The sequence below is a fragment of the Balaenoptera musculus genome, chromosome 12 (genome assembly GCF_009873245.2).
Source record: "Balaenoptera musculus isolate JJ_BM4_2016_0621 chromosome 12, mBalMus1.pri.v3, whole genome shotgun sequence".
Classification (NCBI taxonomy): Eukaryota; Metazoa; Chordata; class Mammalia; order Artiodactyla; family Balaenopteridae; genus Balaenoptera; species Balaenoptera musculus.
The window spans coordinates 84,683,715-84,708,457 of NC_045796.1; the positions used below are offsets into that span (position 1 = coordinate 84,683,715).

Below are 24,743 nucleotides of genomic sequence, written 5' to 3' on the forward strand. Positions count from 1 at the left end.
TGAGGCTGTGACAGCGAATGCGTTCAATGGGTGCAATTAATCCATTTCATAAAAGCAGACTTTCTAAATTATGCTGTGAAGCTCAGAAGTTTTTAACACTTTACTTTCCAAGGGAGAAAAAAAAAATCATTTTTAAAGGAGCTTATTTTCCCTGATACCATGAAACAAATCCATCTAATTGGTGATAAAGCCCATTGCATTCTTGACAGAGTGCCTTGCTGAGACACTGATGACTGATTTCCATGGTATGAGAGTTAGAAAGAAATGATTCCTCCCCTAATGCTGTGATTCTGCTTATCCATCCATAAAATGTTTCATACTCATTTCCCCTCAGTATGTCCTGCAAAAGCAAAAACGTTATGTGTCAGCTTCCTGTAACATAAGGAGCAACAGGAATCTCAAGAGGGGCTTGCCTCCCCACAGAAGCCACATCACTGACGCTGCGTGAGGTGATTAAAGCCACCGGGGCATGAGAACCAGTAAGGATGGAGATGGTGAAACAAAGGATCTGTATCCAGCGGCATCGCCCAAAGTTCACCATCAACAGAAACCATAACTGGGGAATAGCTGAGCCTGCACCCCCCTGTCTGACCTCAGGAATCTCTCAATACACCTCTCAAATCTGAAGGGAGACTGGCTTACACAGCCTGCAGCTATCAATGCTTTGAGATTCCACTTATGTAACTGATAATATTCACTCTCTTTAAAAGTGTTGGTACATGTCAATCCCAAACTCCCTAACTATCCCTTCCCCCTGCCATTTCCGCCGCCCACCCCTGTAACCATAAATTCTTCTCTACGTCTGTGCTCAACAGGATGTAACAACCTAAATGGGAAAAGAATCTGAAAAAGAATAGATACATGTATGTGTATAACTGAATCACTTTGCTGTACACCTGAAACTAACACAACATTGTTAATCAACTATGCTCCAATATAAAATAAAAAATTTTAGAAAAACAAGTGTTGGTAGGATGACAGCGCTTCCTATGCAGAGAAAATGTGATTCCCAGGCAAACCGCAGAGACTTAAGACAGCCAGGCTGATGGCGCTGGCTTACACGCTGCCAAGTTACGTAGAGGCCAAGGGCATGTACACAACTCGAATGGCTGGGGACATTCTGGACAGCTCTGGACAAAAGCAAAGTGAGGTTTTATTTTGTGGTGATTGGAGCCTCCACTTTCCACTCAAACGTCTGACATCAAGGTTTCTTTCTGATCTGTAGGTCATACTCATGATAAATCTGCAAATGACATTTCTTGGCTCAACTGAACCGCACGGTTACAGAGGGTACACTCAGGGAAGTTCTAGAAAAACACACTGAATGATTTCATTTTTAAAACACTTTGCCCCATTCTACAAAGGATTTCAGGCAAAAGAGAAGACGCTGACACTCTAGGCCAGTGAAGAAGTAATTAGTGATATTAACCTCAGCCCATCCCACAGGATGCTTTTCCTGTTTTGTCAAAGAAATCTGGAATATTTCAAGCATGCTGAAAAGTATAGAATATAATATGATAAATCCCCATGAAACCACAATCCAATGCTGTCAAGTCCTAACCTTCGGCCATATTTACTTTAGATCTCTTTACTTTTTACTGAAATTACAGATATAACTGAAGCTCCTTCGAGTCTCACTTTCTACAGAATTTCCTCTCATGTTTCAGGTCCCCCGGATCATGCTGAAAACTTGTTGCTTCTCTACTCACATAACTTCTTTTAGTCTCTCCTTTGATGGAAACAATTTCCTACCAGGTTGTAGCTGCTGTGAAGAGAAAACTGACTGAATAGATTTAGCTAAGCCCCTTACTTCTGGAGGCCCAGACTTTTCTTATTGTTAAAATGGAGATAATCTTTTCTCGCCTGTTTCACAGAGTTATACAGAGGTAAAATGAAATGCCGTATGGAGATACTTTTGTAAACTATATCATCAAATACAAATTATAAGATTATTTACGAAACAAGTCTCCCTTTTTGAATATTTCTCAAAGGCCGATCAGATTTATTAAAACCTTACTGTTTACCTCCCACAGAGAAACAGTATTTAATCTATGCACTGGCCCAATAACAAGTTTGGTGACCATATATCAAGGATTTCAAATATTCTGTCCCATCATTGCTATACACAACGTCTGTCATTCAGAAGTCTTAATAGTTGGTTTCAATAACGTGACCCAAAATGAAGAAAAGGAGTCAGTGGCTGTAAGAACATAAAATCCTTTTCTTCCCAAGTGTATCTATAATTAGTAAAAAAAACTCAGGCATTCAGAAAGTGGCTAATAATGTCTCACTGCTGCTGATCATTGGGAGAAAAAAAAGAGAAGTAATTAGGGAGTGGAACCCAAGTGCTGGTTTTCACATTCTCCACCTGAGACCCCAGCTGCCTCACATGCATGTCTACGGATTCTGTGACCACACAAGGTGACACTGGAATGTTAGTAATGTTGGCAACAGCTGTTTTGTCTGGGACCACGGCCCCAGTGGGGGACGAGTGGCAATAAAAATGATTAACTGGCCAGGCCTCCATTTTATAGGTCTTAGGTATCTTTATTTTTAACTCTGAGGAAGTCATCTTATTTTTATTATGAATAAAATTACTATTCCCGTTGACACAGATAAATGGTTAGGTTCTTTTCCTCCGAAGATATCAGTACAGTACATGGCCTTTATCCGTTAATGGACCAAAGAGACTAAAGTTCTTTGCTGAAAGGAAAACTGAGAAACAGAAAACCCTGATCAAGTCAAGGCTTGTAGACGGATGTTCAGACTATGAACTGGATTCCCACTGAGACACGATGGTCCCCAAAATGCACATAGTCACACAGAGTATTTTAGCAAGAAGTCAAATGTTTTAATTGGACATTTTTGTCATCCACTTTATTGAGCAGTCCAAAATGTGTCTGGGGGACTAACTTCCCTTAGGGGTGGGCCTTGCTAACATTAACTTTGCACCGTGGGTCCTCAGTGCAGAGGAGATAAGGCTGGAGATGAAGACGGAAAAGGTGGGGATAGTGATGGATAACAGGGCACAGATGTGGGAAGGCATTAGTTCCACGGTGTTTCCAGAGCATAGACTTTCATAGTTATAACTGCTCATCTCAACCTGCAGCCTATCAGAAAGGAAGCCTCAGGTGTAGCTGTGGGGAAGAGAGAATGACTTGTATGTGATGAGATTCTCCATCTCCAAGGAAAAACATGGTGTCCCCTGGATTCAGGCTGGGCTGAAGTGAAATGGGCAACTGTCAAAGCTTTGTCTGTTTCCTTGTTTTCTCAGCAAACAAGTCTGTTTCCTGTCCATGCAAAGACTAGAAATGATATGCTACAATGATGTTGCCTTCAGAATTATCATTAGGAATAATCATTTCATCACATCAAAATAAAAATCTAACCACCTGAGATAAAAACACAGACAAAGACCTAGAAAAGGGAGATGTGGCCAGTTGATTATTTTCCTTGCCACTTATTCTACCCACCCCACCCCCCACTCCCCGATTCCACTCTCATAAGGCTAAGCCACTCAGCTCCAAAGCCTCCTCTGGCACTGTTCTTCTCCTAGCTCCTTTCTGTTTACTGAACCCAGCAACCTCTCTCCCACCTCGGGCCCTTTACACCTCCTGATCTTTCTGGTTGGAAAGTTCTTGCTCTGGACCTCACACGGCTGGCTCCTTCTCAAGTAACGTCACCTAGATGCTCAGAGATGCCACCTGGACCACCTTAACTAGGGCAACAACTCTTCCTTCCAAACCACTCTCACGCTACCCAGTTTATTCCCCTGCAGCACTGCATATTAAGCTGAAATTGTTTTGTCTGCCTATGGAATTGCCTCTTCACCATCAGTCCCTCACCCCACACACACACGATAGAGTGTAAGTTACTGAAGGTAGAGACCTTAGTTTTAATTTGTCTGTTTGTTGGTTTTTTTTTATAAACCACTGTATACTCAAGGTTTGTAATAGTCATTAACACAGGCTAGGTGATCGAGGTAAGTATGTGTTGGATAAATGAATTCAATTTCACATCCTAAATTCACTCTTTTAACCATGTACCCTGCTCTGTAACCATAACCTTCAGGACTGAGCAATGACTCATGCATTAAAGGTGAAAGAAGTTCTACACTGAAATTAAAATGAAAATGGAAACAACACGGTTGTATATGTTTTAAATCTTATGGTTGCTTTAGAAAAGAAGCGTAAATTCCACCAGAGTCAGCTCCCACAAAAACTCACGCTGTAGAGTTTTATCAGCGTGTTACAATAAGTCAGCATTTTAGAGAAAGCTAAGGGCTTTCACTTCTAGAGGGCATCCAATTGACATTGAAAATGACTGCTGATGAGCTAGTATTTGTATTTAAATTACAGGATAAGCATAAGTTGCAACAAAATCCTGAAAATAAACGTTGAAAATCATGTAGATTTATAATTAAGCCTCAAACACTGAACAATCTCCAGACCCTGGACAGCCTCCGGAGGGCTGAACAGTGTCATTCTTCTCCTAGAGCTTTTCCAGTGGGAACAGTAGAGGGAGCTCCTGCTCCACGTTACAAATTAGGTGAATTTCTGTGACACATGTGAGCCCACTGCCCGATTCTCTTACTGCAATAATGAAACAATGCACAAAAACAATGCCAGAGAAAAAAAAAGAAAGGAAATCAAGGGCCCTGCCTGCAACAGAAAGGAATAATAACACATTTTCCAATTAATGTGGTTTTTAATAAACACGTTTACAGTGATGATGAATGAGAAGTGAAGCAAGTGTCAAACGGGTGGGCTAAGACATGCCGCCTTTAATGGCTCATTAGTTAAACTCTCCTGTTCCGCCTCATTGCCAGCTGCTCTGCTCTCCCTTCTAAAGGAATGAAAACCTGGAATACTCTGAAATAAACTAAGGCATTTCAAGTCTCGAGACTCTCGAAACCTCATCATCCTAACACAAGGCCACTATTTTCCATTCCTTTATGCCACTCAGATAACTGGAAGGCTTGAAAGACAAAGAAATTTTTACTGGAGAGTGAGTGAGAGAATAAAGGTGGGTTTAGCGGTCCGTTCCTGGGTCTCAAGTCTACGACCCCTACTTATACTTGTGTGATCCTGGGCAAGTTACTCGACGTTTCTAAGCATCCTTTACCCTATCATAAAATGAGCATCATTTCTACTTCTCGTGATAGTTGTGAGGATTACATAATGCGCTGGCAGTGGAGCACCGAACACAGAGCTAGTGCTGTAATCATCTCTCCCGGTCCATTTCTCTCTCTTCGGAATCTGTTTCCTCAGGAGTTACTGCTATTTCCTTCCCCAGGGAGAGGCTTAATGCTCTCGTGCTTCCTCTCTGAAAACTGCTCTCAATCATAATCTTAGGGGCTTCCCTGGTGGCGCAGTGGTTAAGAATCCGCCTGCCAATGCAGAGGACACAGGTTTGAGCCCTGGTCTGGAAAGATCCCACATGCCGCGGAGCAACTAAGCCCGTGCGCCACAACTACTGAGCCTGCGCTCTAGAGACCACGAGCCACAACTACTGAGCCCGTAAGCCACAACTGCTGAGCCCGTGTGCCTAGAGCCCATGCTCTGCAACAAGAGAAGCCACTGCAATGAGAAGCCCACGCACCACAACGAAGTGTAGCCCCTGCTCACCGCAACTAGAGAAAGCCCGCGCACAGCAATGAAGACCCAACGCAGCCAAAAATAAATAAATAAATAAATAATTTAAAAAATCATAATCTTAGTGTATTTGCAGGTATCATCAGTCCAAGACATTGCTACTTAATGGTTTCCCTCCAATGAAGAATATTCATTCAAAACAAGATGACAGAAGTTACTTGGGGGAATTTGGGAGCTTTTCCCTTTGTATAGGTAAGATCAGCTCTGCTTATCAACAGGAAATTGGACCAATACTTTATAAAAAGTGCGTTCATCGTGAAGGGTTGTGGCCAGCTCTGTGAACCAGTTAGTTGCCCCTCAATTACCAGCATCTCAATAAGAATAATTTTATGTATGCAGATTACATGTGTCTAAGTTTCAACTAAACCTTCCTCAAAGTGAGGAAAAATTGCTGTTAAGTATGGGAAGCTAAATTGGAGTAATATATATGATTTTGATGAAACAATAATTCATAAAGAAAATCTAATAACATTAGTTCAAAGATCTACTTTTAGTAAATATTCCTTTATTAGATTCTTTTCCCTAGAGAATGTACTCTCTCAGGGTGAAAAAGATTGTCCTTCCACACACACAAAGTTGTGGGAAATTATTCTTTGTAAACAACTAATCTTTTTGGTACAAATGTTTCTTAAGAAAGTGAGAAAAGACAAATTTGGCTTCAGAACAAACAATCACAAATAGAATGGTTGGTTAAAATGTTTTAGTTATTTGAGTTGCTTCAGGCCATTAAAGATTTCTTTCTTCTATTTTTTTAAAATCTTCATTGACACTCCCCTGAAAAACAACACTACCCTGATGTAGGGAACATCTCTAAAGCCCTGAAGGGGAGAACATTTTCTTGAAGAAACTGAGCAAAGCATGCTGTTATCAAAGGATCCATGCCTCCTAAAAACTCCTATTCCTTGGTTCTTTTCAGACAATCCCACCGGTCAGAGTAAATCAACAAAAAAATTTTCCCTTAACTTTTCTGAAGGCTAATTGCTCAAACATAATATAGTAAAATTATATGCTATACTATTCACTCATTTGAGGGACGTTATGTATTATTTAATTATTGCTTGATAAGAGAGAAAATTAAAATTTTTTTATAGTTCACACTGTCATAAGACATTCTAACACATGCTTTAGGAATCTCAGACGCCAGCCAGTAGGGTGAGTCAGACACCTTCTCCCAATCTCAGTCGGAAGGATCTTGGTGCCTACCAACCTTTCCTTCTTTCTCTTGTTACCTTCCTTCCTGTTGTGAAGGGGGGAGGGCTCATCTCACATAAGGTACAAAGTGGAAGAAGACAAATAAAAAACAACAACATTTTGATCTAAAAATGCCCACAAGTAAAGGGGGACGTCTCTTAAGCTCTACGTCAGTTGTAATAAACTACAAATGACTAGTAAATACTATGATAGCTGTAATGGATCTCACTCTCTCTCAGCAATCCAACTACTGTGCCACTAGAGAGACCTATCAGGAAATCTGGCCCTGGGACTCTCCACTCAGAGCTCTTCACAGATTGTCCTGGCTTCTTGGGACATGTGGAGCTCACAGCAGTTCTGCCGGGGTGCTGCCCGGGCTGGACCCGACTTGTCAGCGCTGTGGTCAGAGCTGTGTGGCCGCCACCTGCCCTACTCCCCGGGGCTCAGCACTCGTGCTTTTGTTCAGGCTGCTTTCCTCTGTCAGCAGCTCCTAGCTTGCTCTCTCCTTCCCCTCTATTTGCTTTACTGGACAGACCTTCTCAACTTTTACAGAAACAGCTTTATTGAGGTATAAGGGAGACACAAAGAACTGCACGTATTTAATGTGTACAATGTGATGAGTTTGGACAGATGCAAACACCTGTGATCTCATCACCACAACCAAGGTAACTGACATACCCAGCACCTCCCAGACTTTCCTTGTGTCCCTTAGTGTGTGTGTGTGTGTGGTAAGAACACCTAACATGAAATCTACCCTCTTAACAGGTTTTGAAATGCACAATACTGTATGGCTACCTACAGGCACTATGTTGTCGGGCAGATCTCTGGGATGTAATCATCCTGCCTCACTGAAACTTTATACCCGTGGAATAACACTCCCCAGTACTCCCGTCCCTATGTGTTCTCTGCTTCCATAAGTCTGACCATTTTAGAAATCTCATAAAGTGGAGACATGCAGTCTTTGTCTTTTGGTGAACTGGCTTATTTCACTCAGCATAACGTCCTCCGGGCTCAGCCATGTGTCATGAGGAGCAGGAATTCCTCCTTGTTTCTAAGGCTCAAACTTTATGCTTCAGTTGTCAATTCCAGAAGAAAACCACCCTGGCATTATCTTTTCTAAGTATTCTTCCTCTTCCAGAAAATTCACATGTTCTGTGAGTTAAACTTAAATACTTGAAGGGCAAGGGCCACATCGTATTCATTTTTGCAAGCCTAGCTCCCAACACTGTTAGGCACATAGTAGGCCTTAAATAAATGTTTAATAGTTTGTGAAACTATTAAATGATGTGAATTAGGAGCAGGCTGATTTTTGTATAAGCTCATTTTCTTAAAATGTTAGTTAACATGATCTTGAAAGGACTGATTTTGAAGAACTCTGTTCATTTCTAACCATTTGGGAAATAACAGTCCTCTTGCTAAAGTACATTATGTTTAGGGAAATTAAACATGAAGGTGGCATAGAAGAATGTGGGGAGCCAGGTATTTCACCTTTCTTTTCAATGCTTCCCTTAACTAACTCCTGTAAGAATGACAAGGACTTTTTGCAGTATGGTGGTATGCATGTCATCTATTATGTGAATAACTTAAAAAAATACAAAAGCTGATGAAAAATGTACCCCAAGATAGAGTTTTGATAATACTTGTATCAGACAAAAGATATTTAATCCACTAGAGGAGTTATCCCAGAATCAAAAAGACAAAGAGTTTCTGTAAACCACAATTCTTATACAAAAATGAGCTGATGATATAGTCTAATACTTCTTTTTAAACAAGCGCTGACCTATGAATAAAAACCTTTTCTTTTTTGCATAGAATTTCCCCCTTTTTTGTGTAGTCTAACAAATTGGTATTTTATTATATTACAAAATAAACCACTTTTCTTTTAAATACCGTGTACTCAGGATTTAATGAACACTGTGTATCAGACCCATAGCTGAGTTTAAATTCTAAATCTAATACTTGAAATAAAATAAGTACCTCTCTCCCCCAAACACTCTGGCAATCCAAACCTGTGGAATTGAATATTATAAACTCTTTCATATGGTCGCATATTTCTTAATCTTCTAAATTCTTCAGTAAACTCATTTGATCTATAGCTGAGGACTCATTCCAGGATGTAGTGTAATCCTCTTCTCTCCCAGACATTTGGCAAGCCTGTCATAAAGGCCTTCATCATTCAAATTCCTCCTCTGAGACAACAATTATCTTGTCTTGAAAGCAGCATCATGCATTTAGAAAACTATGTGAAAGTCTAATCTTGCCTGTTAGCTTGTACCAGCTTTTCTTGTTTATAGCACGAGACAATTACCAAACATCCTACAATGAGTTCTCTCTTTTGCCAGAAAATTTGGGATAAAAATCAACAGAGCTGTTTCCTTTAAAGACTGGATTCCGGGATGCTCAATTTATGCCATTTCCCCCCCCCAGTTGTTTCATAACCAGTATCAACTGACACCAGTACATTGCTAAGAGAACAATTTACTTGAACGGTTAAATGGATGAAATGAAATCATTGACAGAGCAGCAATCTTGTTCACCTTTGGCATGTGGCCACACCCTAAGTGATTCCTAAGGGGCTCAGTCTAGAGCCCTCTAGTGGTGGTGCAGGTGGCTCTGGCCTTTAAAAAGTCACTTATTTTCCCGTCTTCATTTTCTCATCTCTGAAGTATATTCATCTGTTGACTCATTCATTAAATAATTAATAATTACATGCTACATGCCAGAAACTGTGCTAGACAATGATGATAAAATAGAGGTTCAAAAAATATTCACAGGGCAGTGGTCAGAAAGACAAGGAAAATAAGAGTCACAAAGCAATGTGCTCTGTCTGCAGGAGGCATAAGCTCACAGGATTGTGGAGAATGACACCTCTCATGCTGTGCTGAGAGCACCGGCAAGGGCTTCGTGGGAGACCTGGGGTCTGCGCTGCGTCCTGCAGGTGCGGGAGCTCACCTGGGCCTTGGGGAGAACATTTGCAACGTGCGGCATTTTGAGATCGTAACGGAAGATGACACTACAGGTTGCAAAAGAAGAAAGGGCACAGAGGATAGACAAAGACAGGAAAAGGACAAACTTTGAAGGGACTAGAATGGCTGTAGAAGATATGAAATCCATATGGAAGGAAAGGGAAGTTATTAAAGAGTTTTCAACCAAAGAGCTACATGATCAGAGTTATGATTTAGAAATATTACCCCACTTGTAGAAGGTAGAGGCAATGAGACAGCTGGGAGAAGGCTACAAAAATATAGATACAAATTGACAAGGGCCTAAATAAGGCGGTGGCATGAGGAATGAGAGCTAATGGGAAGTAGAATTGACATGATTTAGGAACTATTTGGATGTGGAGGATGAGAGAGAGGGAAAAAAAAATCTAGGATCATTTTTAGAGTTTAGTTTTGGACAGGCTATGTTTGTAGTACACATGAGACCTCCAAGTGGAGATACTGAGCAGGCCGTGGGGTGTAGGAGCCTGGAACTCAGGAGGAATGTCTGGGTGGAAAGAGATGACAGGGATTCTTTAAACCATACAACATATAAATAAGGGAAGGGGGAACTGCTTTACGGAAGGAGACAAAAAGGATGGCCTCAAAGGTAGGAGAAAACGATCAGCGTTAATGAACCAAGAGAATAGAGAGTTTCCAGGATAGAACAGTCAACAGCGTCAGTTCCTATACAGCAGTGAAATAAGGTGAAGCCTGAAAGGCACTCAGGGAATCTCGTGACTCAGAGATATTGGTGATCATAGAGAATGCAGGGCCGGCGGAGTAGCTTGGACATAAACCAGACTCTAGTGGGTTGAAGAGTTAGCACAACCACAAGAAATGGCACACTTCCTCTAGAAGCCTGGGATAAAGGATGAGATCAGCTACTTGGCTACACGATCTTTATGGCTCTCTTTAGCAACACTATTCTATGAAATTCTACTAGCAAAATAGCTGTGTCAAGAAAAGGAGGCATGCTTCCCCGGATGTCTGACTGACCACCAGCCTGGATGTTAAGAAATTGAGGAGATGGGGCTCAGGTGGGTTCAGCACAGGATTCGCTGATCTGGGACTCGGCTTGGGGTGCCCACGCAGGCAGTACACTTGCTCCTGTCCAGGAATGAAGGGGGCAGGAGGGGGAGCCGGCCACCAGCCTCCCTGATCTCTTGGTTGGTGGTGGTGGGAGGTGTAGGGAGAACAACCATGTTAAACAGTGGAAAGATGGAAATGATTATCTACAGGGGATTCAGATAACCTTTAGATGAACACGCAGCAGTACAGAGGGACTCTGATGAAATACCCTACTGTTTACTCACAGGTGGTCCTGGAGGCCCTGGTTTTCCTGGAGGCCCTGGTTTTCCTCGTCTTCCCTAGAAACCAAAGAGAAACAGACAATAGCTACTGTGATTCCATTTTATTTTAAGATGAGACAACATTAAATGGCAATTTTAAAGACTAAAAATTAACGAAAAGTTAAAAAACACTTCCAAGTCCACATGACCTTTAAAGACCTGTGAAGTCTAAAAGCTATGAGACAATTTTTAGCAGCCAAGATGAGAAAAATAGTGCCTGGAATGAACAAACTGTGACTCTTATTAGCAGCCCTTTAAAGGCTGTCTACTTTGGTACTCTAGCAAGTGATATAAAGTATCTGAAAGATGGGCTAAGATGGGCATTTTATCTGATAATTCAGTGGGTTCAGGTGCAATAATAAATGCATTTATCATCTTAAATTGGTATTTCTCAAAGAGTGATCTGAATTCCAATTTTATAGGAGTTTCCTGAGAGTGCTATCAGGTATTAAAAATACATTTTTCTGGGCTCCATCCTGGACTTTACTGGTTTAGAATCTCTGGGGAAGGGATCCATGAATCCGCATTTTAAAAACCCCTTCAGGTAATACTCACACTCACTAAAGTTTGCAAAGCACTTCCGTAAGCCATATTATAATTATATATGTTGTGAAAAGCACATTAACTAGCTCTTTTCTTCCCTCTGGATGATTAAGCTGTTTTATAAGTGAACTAAAATGTTCACTCCTTGCTCATTAATCTTCATTATTGTAAGTGAATGTTAACTCCCCAAGTTCACAACTAGCTAAATTCCAATTGCAAGAGCCAGAATGACATTTCTAAGTACCTGTGTATCTGTATCATTTAAAAAACATTTATTTATTATACCTTTATTTTCTTAATTATTTTTTTCCTTTATCATAGAAGGAAGCAAGCCTAGGTATGGATAGCACACATTTTGAATGAGAAGCATTTCTGAGCAGGTTTTCTAATTCTATTTCATTGTTACTAATAACTTTATTTTATTACCATATTGGTAGTATGTTAATACATATTAAGGCTTGTTGTTACTTAAAAAGTAAAAGTATTAGGCTGATCTTTCAACTCTTTTTGGGGAGAATTGTAAGCATAAACACGGAAAAGCCCATTTCACTGACGGATTTTCTTGCTCTGAAAGAGTCAGGAAATTTTCGCTTGATCTTTCTGGTCTTCATCTAGGCTTGGAGTGGGGTAGGAAATACAATACCCACTGAAGCAGCAGAGTAAGGTTTGGAAGGTAGGTAAGCAAATGCGACACTGTGATTGGGTGGGAAATGCTTCCATTAATTGCTGAAGGCAAGTTAAGTACATACTATCAAGGACTCCATATAAAAATAGCAGCTGTATTCATAAAAAATCCTGGCTAACATCTACAGAACAGATTTTTTTTTAATTTCATTAAAACCAGATATATAATTAGTAGTATTTTCATGTACCTTCTGTTTTAGAGATCTGAACATTGGATTTCCTTTGGGGGATTGTAAGATTGGAATGAATATATAATTTAATATTCTGTATACTGAATAAAAGTTACACACATGGACATAATTTTCTTGTTTTGCAGTTTACACGTTCTGAAAATCAATATATTGGGTCTTTTAGTAAATGCAAGTCAATCAGCCCCTGAGGATTAATCAATGATAAAACGTTTACTTGCAAAGTGGAAGCACCGTGATTTATTCATTTACAAGAGCACAAAGAAACAAAATCAGTGACATTGGAGTAGGTGATTGGTTCTTTCTTTTAGGTTGAGGTAAGTTAAAATCATAGGATAAACTTTGTGTGCAGTCTCCTTTCCTTAAAGGAGACATATATATTGATTTGGGCAGGAAGGGGAGAAAATGAGGTTATTGATCAACTTTTATCACAAGAGTTAATGTTTAAGATAAACCAAGTCTCAGATATTGTAACATAACATTGTCATGTCTTAACGTGAGGAGTAGAAGCATTCATGATTCAGTGTGGTACGGGCAAGCTTCCAAATTCTTGCACATCACTGCTGACTTACATCATCGTTCAAAGCCTTGCGACTGTCAAGAGTGTACGGATGTGTCTCTGGAAGAGCACAGGGGAACGCTGATTGTCTTTATGCCTCCTTGCTAACAGTAGACATGCAGGTAAGATGTTTCTGAGGATCGTCAAATTATTGGAACATACTGTACACAGATAACTTCAGCCAGCACGTATTTTCAGTTTAAATGTGGTTTCTAGGCTTGAATTTCTAGTAACATCCTGAAGCAGATTTGAATACTTTTTTCTTTCTCAGCTTTATTGAGATATAATTGGCATGTAATATTGTGTAAGTTTCATGTGTGACAAGTGATGCCTTCATACACTTATATGTTAGGAATAAAGTTAGTGAATACCTCCATCAGCCTACGTAATTACCATTTGTGTGTGTGTGTTGAGAACATTTAAACTCTACTCTCTCAGCAACTTTCAAGTATAAACACAATATTGTTAACTATAGTCACCATTAGATCCCCAAACTTATTCATCTTCTAACTGGAAGTCTGTGCACTTTGACCGGCATCTCCTCATTTCCCGCTTCCTCAGCCTTTGGCAGCCAACATTGTCTCTGCTTCGATGAATTAGGCTTTTTTAGATTCCATATTCTGGGGCTGGGGCTGTGCCTGAGAGGGCCATGGAATACCCTCCTGACGTCGATACAGGGACTGTTTTTGCGTGTTTGTTTCCACTTCTGTCTCCTCTTATTTCAGGCCCTTCATTCTAGACCCACTGTAAAGTGAGACAAAAAGTGGGCACTCGGATGTGGGTTGGGATGAAAATCCCAGCAAATAACAGATAAATGCTGAGCTGGGTGCGGCCTTCCTGGCTAGGATGCCTGGTCCCAGGTGGCCGTTTGTTCAGAAGCAGCTCTGATCAGTTGGAGTCTGGCTGAACCTCCAAATGGATGGTTTCAGCAGCATTACAATTGGGCTAATCCAATACTTTTCTGAAAATTGGAGTATGAAGCCTAAAATGCAGATTTACCGTATCAGGTTGCCCTGGAAACCTCAAAGTGCTCAACATGTACGTTTCCTGTCTGGCAACAGTGTAAAGGTTATCAGACAGCAGTTTAGGTATTTGTCTAATGATTTAAGCCCAGCGGTGCTCTAACCCGATCACACATCAGCATCCTCGGGAGACCTAGCTGAAACAGACTGCTGTCCTCACTTCCAGAGTTTCTGACTTAGCAGGTCCGGGGTGGGACCTGAGAACTCACATTTATAACAAGTTCCCAGCAGTACTAATGCTACTGGCCTTGAGACCACACTGTGAGAACTCCTGTTCTAAACCTCAACCTCTTATTTCATATTTAAAGTCAGGCGATCTTGCATAGCCCTTTATCTTGTAAACCTTGTAGCTCAGAACAAAAGAGCTGGGTTGGTTTTGTGACTGCGTGGAACTTTAAGAGTAAAAACCCCATTGTCAACTTCAGGACCACCTGGATCGGAATCCCAGCCTTTTCTTTTATGGAAGGTTCTTGTGTCAAGATATCCTTGCTGTAAAATTGGTACCTACACTTTGAAGCCTGTTTGTTAAGAATTAAAAAAGAGATCATGTGTAAAATTCCTACCACGCACACACCCATTAGGATGGCTAGTTTCAAAAATACAAAATAAGCGTTGGTGAGGATCTGGAGAAACTGGAATGCTTGCACACTGCTGGCGAGATTGTAAAATGGAGCAACTGCTATGGAAAACACTGCACAGATTTTTAAAATAATGAAAAGTAGAACTACCATGTGATCCAGAAATCCCACTTCTGGGTCTATATCCGAAGGAATTGAAAACAGGGTCGTGAAGAGATATCTGCACATCTACGTTCATAAGCAGCACTATTCAGAAGAGCCAAGAGGTAGAACCAATCCAAACGTCCATTAACAGATGAGTGGATAAACAAAATGTGGTACATACAATGGAATATTATTCAGTTTTGAAAAGGAAGGACATTCTGATACATGCTACAACATGGATAAACCTTGATGACATCATGCTAATTGAAATAGGCATAGTGAAATAAGTCAGTAGAAAACAAATACCGTATGATTTCACTTATATGAGGTACTTAGAGGAGCCAAATTTATAGAAACAGAAGGTAGAATGGTGGTGGCCAGGGGCTGGGGGGCGGGGGATAGGGGAAGTTATTTAATGGGAACAGAGTTTTAGTTTTACAAGATGAAAAAGTTCTGGAGATCTTTTCACAACGATGCGACTATACTTAACACTAATGAACTGTACACTTGAAAATGGTTAAGATGGTAAATTTTATGCTATGTGTTTTTCTCCACAATTAAAAACAACAACAACAACACTCCTACTATAATTTCTGACACAGTGGGAATAGTAAATGTTAGTTCCTTTTCTCCCTGCCCTTCTACCATCCTTTATCCAATTATCCATTTTTTTTTCCATTTAAAAATGTTTGATAATATATCAAGAAAACCTTCTAAAATCTGTGTTGTGCATCAGTTAAAAAAGCGTAACCAACTGTCAACCTTGCATAGGGGATTTTTTCATCTAAAACAACAATCAAGATGCCCATTAAGAGTAGAAATAGAAAAAGTAAATTGTAGATTATTCATACAGTGGAATACTATATAACAATGGAAATGAATGGAATACAACTATATGCAACAATATGGTTAAATTGTGTAAACACAACGTTGATCAGTTTATATAAGGAATAAAAGCAGGCAATACTAAGCTAAGCTGTTAGACGTTGCAATAGGTCACCGATGTGGGAGTGGGGAGCAACTGAGAGCATCAGACTAAGACGCTGATGTTCTGTTTCTTGAACTGTGTGCAGGTTACAAGGGTGTTCTTGATTTGTGAAAAATCAACAAGTGGCCTCCTTAGGATACATACATTTTCTGAATGTTTGTTATACTTCAATAAAAATTAAAAAAAAAATGAAACCAGGAGATTTCCACGATGGAATGATTTTATTTGAATTATCAAATGACTTCATCCATCTGCATTTGCTGTGTACAAGACCACAGAGGGTCAATACTGTCAGGAAGGAAAAAAAAAAAAACCCAGGCCTATTTAAATAAATGACATCTACAAATTTTCAACAGTAAAAATAACCTGATGCTTCCAGGATGACTTGCAGTATGAGAGCACATGTATCTTAAATTAGCCACTTGATTTATAAACACTTGACCATCCAGGAGCATTAAGAAGGGAAGAATGCAAATAATGGACGACTGGTACTTATCTGACAGATGGTTTTTGTTGTTGATGAGGATGAGGAGGAGGAGGACAAGTTACAGTAGTAATCGGACTGAAATAAAGGGTGGTATGCAGACCCCAAGCCCACAGAGGAGACACGTGTGTAAGTAATCTCTCTAAATTGCCAGGTCTTCTAATGCAGCTGGCTCCTCTCCAGAATCCCCCTGTTCCCATGTGTGTATTTAGCACAGTCTTAGGCATCAACTCAGCCTGAACAAGGTACCGAGGAAATGCTGAGGAAGAGGAGACAGGGCCTTGACGGGCACCCACAACTGTGAAGTAGGTGTTAATTACACAGGAAAACATTACAGACCATCTGGGAAGTTTAGTTTTCTTTTTTTACATTGTGAACGGAAATAAGATTAATGACTAATGTAAAAAGGTAGCACATTTTGAAATCAACGATATGTGAAAAAATGGGAACGGAATACTTACATGAGGAATGCATAACGTCTTAAGTGAATTTTATTTCTTAACATCTTTAAAAATACATCTAAGACAGCAATGAGCCTAGTCATAATGGTCTCCTTATTTCAGGGATCAGACAAGTGGCTCTTGTAAGGACACGGGAAGAGGATGTAATTCAGCATGAACAAAGAATCTGAAATAGGTTTAGAGCTAAGGAAAGATGAATCCATATTGGACGCTATTCCCGATATTGCTTTTCTCATTTAGGTTGGGATCTTAAAATTTCTAAATCATGTCACAATTTCCCCATCTCTCTGTTTCCTTCCTTTTTTTCCCTTTGGATGGATGCTACCAGTAACTAATGAGGCTTTTCCAAACAAGTTAGAAATGTGACAATATTAACTAAACGCCCTCAGCTATAACTGAATAAATGATAATCTGAATAAATGATAAAACTTCATCAAAACATTGGACTGGGCCAGATGGTCTGGTCTGTGGTCAGCATGGTCTACAGTCACTGTTTAGCATTCCCATGAAGTTATCATGGTGGTACCAATTTGGTCATGAAGATAACTATAGTTAAGGTCTGACCTCTTAAGTCCCTTCTTATTGGATGAACCCCAAATCAAATTTTCCTTGTGTGCCCCAAGCTCTGCATGTACCAAGAAACATAAAAGTCTATGACAAATGATTATTAAAATGGTTACCATTGATCAAATGCTTGCCACGGGCCAAGCACTGAGTGCTAAGCATGGACTTACATTATTTCATTTAATCTGCTCAAACCTACTGTGGGTGAGTGATACTGTTCCCATTTTACAGAGAACGAAAGATTAAACGTCTAGCTCCAAATCACTCTGCTCTTAATTGGTGGGGCTAAAATTTAAACCCTAGTGTGTCTGATCTTAAAACCCATAATCCTCAGGATTAAGGTTTCCTTGGGGGGGGGGCATATCCTGGTCATTCACGACTTCAGTTACTTTGCTGCTCTAATTGTTGAGTTTCTCTTGTTTTCTCACCACCAGGCCAGATTTTTAAATGTCCCATCGCCTTACGACTTTGCCCTTGGGAATTCAGGTCTTCCTAGTTCTCACCTGCTCCCCTGACGGCTGCTTGCCTTTGCCTTGTGCCAGCAGGACAACCACAACCTTCCACTTAGACTGGACTCCCGACTGTCTTGCCAAACCACCAACTCCCTCTGTCCCAATCGCGGTCTCCGTTTTCTATGCCTGCCATTGCCGATCTCAGCCAAGGCACTTGGTTCATCTCGGCTCACGGGTGGGGCAAGGTAGGGCGTGGCTTAGCTGCTTCCTGACCATCTGTGATACATGTTAACATCTTTGTGCGGCAGCGAGAGGGTGGATGCTCCCTCCGTATTTGGAAGTTCGCAGCGGGACGCTTGCAGGCTGGAGGAGGAGAATCGGGCTTGGACTCTGCCTTCCTTGTCCGAGAACTATGCCCATGCCCTGGGGTCCCCATCTCCAAGCACTCCTAAGGCCTCAAGCATCTTTCATTTTTATTAAGGAAACTGCTACACTTTTAGACTTAGAGAGTAGATGAAATCAACACGTAGAGGGACAAATAATGTGCATAAACTGCTCGTGTCTTATTTAAAAGAAATGTTAACATGAAAACAATGTGATGAGGCTCCTCAACAAATTTCAGACGGGTCGGAGCCTGAGCCGGTGTAGAAGAAGGGGTTCAGCCTTACCAGTCAGCACTGGGGCAAAGAAATCATTAATGACATTTCATACCCTGATTTCAATGAAGGTAAATTTACAGAAGTGCATTTTCAGCATTTTTGAGTCACGTACTTTAACATATGAAAGGTACCCTCAAGGGGTGGAATTTTAGAACTGCAGTTTCACTGAGAAGGACTGAATTAAGCAGCACCAAATAAATTCATAGGAACACATTTTGCAGCTTTTCAGTAACTGCCCGTAAACAAAGAGAATTCCCAAGGATCCGGAAGATGCAAGTATGAAGGTCACCCAGTTTTGATACAGAAGAATTTTCAGTGCATAATTCTCAATCCATCAACTTAAATTTAATGGATTAAATTGCATTTGGATATTTAAATGCCAACTTCAAACCCTATCAAAAAAACGAGTAAATTTATTCGACAGAAATGTACTGTGTGTGTTTTACCTACTGTTCCAGGGGTAAATATATGAATGACTAAGGCCTGGATCTTGCTTTCAGGGTAGAAGAGGAGGGACAGCTATTCACAACAGCTATTTGGAGAGTGCTGTTCATTTGGTTGCAGGTGAACTCAGGAGTTCTGGGGAGGGAAGGTGAGAATTAAGTTGCTTCCCAAACCCTTCAATAACTCTCTCAGCCTTTCATTTGACAGGGGAAGTGGTGGGGAGTTGGTCACCGGGATGGGATGGGAGGGAAATGTCGGTGGAGAAAGCCATCTGCACCCCCTTGGCAATGAGATGGGGTGCTAGACCCTGAAGAGTCCCCTCAAACAGGGACAGCTTCTCTGGACACTTGTGCCCCCATACACATGTGTGTCCTCTTTGGTCCTTTTGTCCTCTGATACTTATTGCCAACCTTTCAAGCAACTGGGCTTGGAAGGCATTTCCCAGCCTGCCACTCCTTGTGCTTTCATATTGGAACTCTGTATTGATGACCTTCAAAAACTGAATGCTTGTGGACATGCCATTATGTAAATACTGGGTATGTTTTTTCTTGACTTGAATACTCTTTTCATTTCCTTAAACCTGACACCCGAGGTCACTTGCCAGTGTGACTGGGTAAGAGGAACTCTGAGTCTGACCTCTTCTGGCTGCTTTCCCACAGTCTCTTTCTCCTTCAGCTCCGACCTTTTCCCAGAATAAGGTTAGGGTGTCTTGGGAAAGCTGGTACCTCAGCTGGCCCTGCCAGCCCCAGCTGTGGGTCATTTGCTGGATTCTTTTTATGTTCTCCTTTGACTTCTCAGTCCCCTTTAGAGAAGTACCCTTTAGGCAGAAACCGCAGCTACATCTTATCCCGAGCGTCCTGCTACACAGTACGTACATCCATCCATCCATATACAGACATCCATAAAGCCTAACCAACACCTACTCACAGGACTGACCTTCCTACGTACTTGCCCCAGGCCCCAGTGAGTGACTGTCCTTGTCAAAGGGGTGGTGAGGGGCCTGGGTCCCTCTGCTGGTTTCCCTGGTAACCGATGAGCCCACCTGATGTCAACTCTCCTATAACTGGTAACCGCTCCAGGACCTTGCTTCAGACGTGTAAGTGCCCCCGTCCATGAAACCACTGATGTCTCTGTTGCTGACTCTGGGCTCTTTCTTCGGTCTTAAAGCTGGGCAAGCGCAGGCCTTCTCGGCCCGCAGCCCAACAACCTACCACCTCTTCACTGTGTTTTTGTAGAACATATTTCCCATTCTCAGCTGGCATGTGCCCAGATTCCTTCATTAATTAATTCAACAAACATTTAATGAGTCCTTACTGTGGGCCAGATCCTTCTCTGTGCTCTGGAAATACCTTGAATCCATTCTGTCCTCATAGAGCTTATATTCTAGTGGGGACACCAATAGTAATAGATAACACCTGGTCCCTTCTCTCTGCCAGACACCGTTCAAAGCAATTTACATCTATGTATTCATTATATCTTCAAAGTCCTTGTAATATCTTTGAGGTATCTCTGTTTTACAGATGGAGCAACTGAGTGACGGAGCAGCTTGCCTGAGGTCACACGTCCAGTTAAGCAGCAGAGCTGGGACTTGAATTCAGGTAACTTGGCTGTGTCATCCCTGATCATCCCCACCCTGTTATACTGACTGCATATCTGATAACTATACGAGTAGAGATATAAATTCTGGATAGCAACAAGAATCATAAAAAGTAAAGCAGGGTAAAGGGATACAGAGTTAGATAGGGTGGTGTGCCATTTCAGATAGAAAAATCAGGGGAGGTCTCAGCAGACACCTGAACCAAGTGAGTCCGTGGGCCGTGCAAGGGCTGAGAAAGGGCATCCAGCAGAGGGAACAGTGAGAACAAAGCCCTGGGTGGCTGGAGAAGAGCAAGCCGTGGATGGGCGGCAGGCAGGGCAGATTAGCTGAGCCTTGAAGACTGTGGTGAGGGCTCTGCGTTTTCTTCCTTTGATTGTGCTGGGAAACCACTGGGAGTTGTCGTAAAGGGGCCACATCATGAGGTTGACCTAAACACTTGCCTGTGTAGATTAACAGCCACTAGGGTAAAACTGCTACAAACTGATCATGTAATTCAGAGGCTCAACAGAACTGACTGTAGGTTATCTGATTTAGGTCGCTTGCGGGAACATTTCCTTCCACTTGTGCAGATAATCAGGAGTTGATTATCTGTATAGCATTTTGTGATGGTTAAGTTTATGTGGTGCCCAGATATTTGGCTAAACATTTTTCTGAATGTTTCTGTAAAGGTGGTTTTTGGATGAGATTAGCATTTAGATGGTGGGCTCTGAGCAAAGCAGGTTGCCCTCGATAAGGTGTGTGGGTCTCACCAATCGGTCCAAGGCCTGAATGGAACAAAGATTGACCTCCCCCAGGCAAGAAGGAACTCTGCCAGCAGACGGCCTTTGGACTTGAACTGCAACTCTTCACTGGGTCTCCAGCCTGCCAGACTACTCTACAGATTTTGGATTTACCGAGACTCTACAGCTGTGTGAGCCAATTCTCTCTGTCTCTGTCTCTGTCTCTCTGTATACACATCCTGATGCTTTCATTTCATTTTTCTGGAGAACCCTGACTAATACCCATTTCCATTTACAAGTATGAAGTATTTTTTACCTTCCTTTAACATCTTATGTTACTGAACATAATATCTATTATTCTCTGATATTTACCCGGTCCATTGTTTTCGACTGAAAAAAAGATATAAGGAAATGAGATCTATTTCATCCTTCACTGTGAACAATGGTTTTCAAATAGAGAACGCTGCATTGTTTAAGTAATCCTGCAAGACTTACATAAAGATATTAATAATTTAATGAACTTGTACTCAAGGGAAAAAAATGTTCTTGAAACATGTCAGGATGAATTTTCAAGGAAAAGACCTAATTAGCAGTGTCTGAAGTGTATGTCATCACATTTAGAAAACAAGGACTGTAGACAGAATGGTGAGTTAGTTAGACTTTAAAGCTTTAACTACTCCTGTTAATATGTATGATTAATGAGCAGTCTGTCAGTTGGTTGGCCTCAATAAAGCAAAAGACCTTGCAGGGGGAAAAAAAGGATGTTTAAATTAATGTACACAGAAATATGCAAATGCAGTTTATAATCTTTTTTATATTATGATTAATTAATAACTTTAGAGTCTTTACTGCAAAAGGATGCCATAGCTTGAACATCTTTTAAAATATAGAATCAAAGCTATAAAGATGTCTGAAAGTAACAGATGGCCACAGGTCCCAGTGACTTTACAAATGAGAACTCTGGGAAGCTAATGAAAGCAAAAAAACTCTCAATGTTAGATCATGGCTGAGAAATCAAAAGCTGGGGAAAAAAGTATAAATCGAAGTAGTTATGTCATTATCTTTTCCTTACATATAATAAAGTATTTTTACCTGATGATTATTTGGAGAAAATCATATTGAAGAAACAAGAGTTAAGTCCATTTAAAGGAGAGAACATAGGAGGTGGGGTCTATTTGATGTCAAGATCTTCAGAGGCAAAGAGAAAATCCAATCATGTGTGTAAATGATTCTAAACATAAAATTATTTGGTAATAGTTGCACGTTCATTTGGATGTCTGGGTTTCTGAAGACAGAACCTTAATTTAAATCCTTCAGAAACACTGATAACTAAAACTACAAGAGCTAATGTTGAAAGCAATCAAAATTACAGATCTGTTTGGTACCAAAATGAGAAATCAACTTCCAGAAGAACATAAAATGAGTGGGAAATGCAGTAAACAGATAACCTTGCGTCAATGATAAGCATTGCTGCATTTATTAAGTGCTTACTATATGCTGAATATTGGAGAGTAAAGAGAAAATTAGACACAGATCCTACCTTTGAAGGTTTGGGGGGCTTTTAGTCTAGTATTAATTTCTCTTCTTTCCTCTCTACCAGATTTTCTCCACACAAAAAATTAAGGCTGCTTAAAGACATTCAAGAAAAGAGAACAGTAGCTCATAACTATTTTCAAGAGCTGGAGGTTGCATTAAACTTGGCCAAAACTGATATTTCTATTTTGGCATACTTTAATTATGTGGTGTACTTGCCCATGGTCATGCTTTTTCTATACAAAGGTAGAGGTGAATATAGATTTTAACTCATATATTTATGACAAAATAATTGATCATTGATTAACAATAAAAACAGAATGGAAAAGTGCGCTGTACTAAGAAGGGAGAGACCTGGCCATTAGTACCGTCTCTTGTATTTATCAGCTAAGCAAACCTGAGCCAGTTATATCGTCTCTCAGCCTTAACCATTTATATATATATATTTAAAAAGGACTAAAAACATACCTGCCTAAAAACAATGGGCTGGAATATATGAGCACCTGAGAAATATTTACTTTAAGAGAAATACCAAAGTTTGAAAAGAGCTTTCTATAATCTTTCCCCATAAACTTTCTTGAAGGCAGATGGATGGTGCCTGACATCAAGCAAGTTCTCCATCAGTGCCCACCCGTCCTTCTGGACAGAAGGTTCCAAGCTTTCCCGGAGAGGTTACACTGCATGGGGACACGGGGAAGGTGGTCCAACACATTCAGATATAGAGCTAGTGGATCAATTACATTTTTGGCAAATACCAAGGAAAAATATATCCCAAATACTCATTTTGAAATGTAGTACTTTGAGGCTACCCTCCTGGCCTAAACCAAAACTTTACGTAGAATGTGCTGTCTGATACTAATATTTCAGCCTGGCTGACTCATGGGTAAGATGTGTCTGCAGAAATGTTTTTCAAATAGTAATAATATTCAGCCATCAGCTAGCCTGTTCTCTTCTCTGAACACTGGTCAGAATTGGCAGGATGGCCAGTAGGGTTAGAACTGAAATTTTCAAATGTAAATAATATTTTGCCTAAAAATGTGGTATCCATAGCTTTGGCCTCAGTCTTTGAATGAAATTAATATTCTAGATTTTACAAAGGACAAACTAGGGCCCTTACTAAGAGCAAAAGCCCAGCTCCTCGCCACGGCCTGCAGGGCTCTGCTACACATCCGCTGCTCTCACACCCGTCCAGCCACACAGCTTCCTGCAGCTCCTTGGACTTTCCACCTCAGGCCTTGGCACTGTCTGCTTCCCCCAGATTTCCACAGAACTGGTCCCTCACCCCTTAGATCTTTGCTCCCAGGTCATCCTTGCAACATGGCTTTCTCTGACCTCCTCACAACACTCCCTAACCCCTTCCCCTGCCTTCTTATTCTCAGTTGCATGTATCACCGCCAACCATTCTAAGACATTTATTTTGTTACTGTCTGTCTTTGTAATAGATTGTAAGCTCCATGAGGGTAGAGGTTTTTGTCTATTGCAGGGGTTGGCCAAGTTTTCCTGTAAAGGGTAAGACAGTAAATATTTCAGTCTGGCAAAATACTCTGTTGTTGGAGAATAGTCATAGACAATATGTAAGCAAATGAGCATGGATGTGTTCCAATAAAACTTTATTTACAAAAACACATGGACCAGATTTGGCCTAAGGGCCATCATTTGCTGAGTCCCAGTCTATTGTTTTCATTGGCTATCTCCAGTGGCTACAATAATGCCTGGCAAATCGTAGGTGCTCAAGAAATATTTGTTCTGATTTTTGGCCTGAGCTAACAATTAAAATGGAATTAAGTGTAACGCTTTGAAAAGGTACCAGGCAAATGAACAGCCTGTACTAATGAGGAAAACAGTGTGATCTCATTCATTACTGTACTTTTAGACAAGGATCAACACCAAAACTGTGGGATTAATTATGTCTTAAAAGTTCTTTAGGATCTGGTGATGTTTTTAAT

At 40.8% G+C, this 24,743-nt stretch overlaps 1 protein-coding gene across 1 annotated transcript in view; it reads right to left on the reverse strand.

Moving 5' to 3' along the window:
* The window catches only part of COL19A1 (collagen type XIX alpha 1 chain), a 363,922-nt gene that overhangs the window by 105,827 nt on the left and 233,352 nt on the right, over window positions 1-24,743 (reverse strand). The window contains exon 15 of the mRNA XM_036871237.1: window positions 11,143-11,196. Coding sequence (XP_036727132.1) covers window positions 11,143-11,196 — 54 coding nt within the window. The remainder of the gene's footprint in view (window positions 1-11,142; window positions 11,197-24,743) is intronic.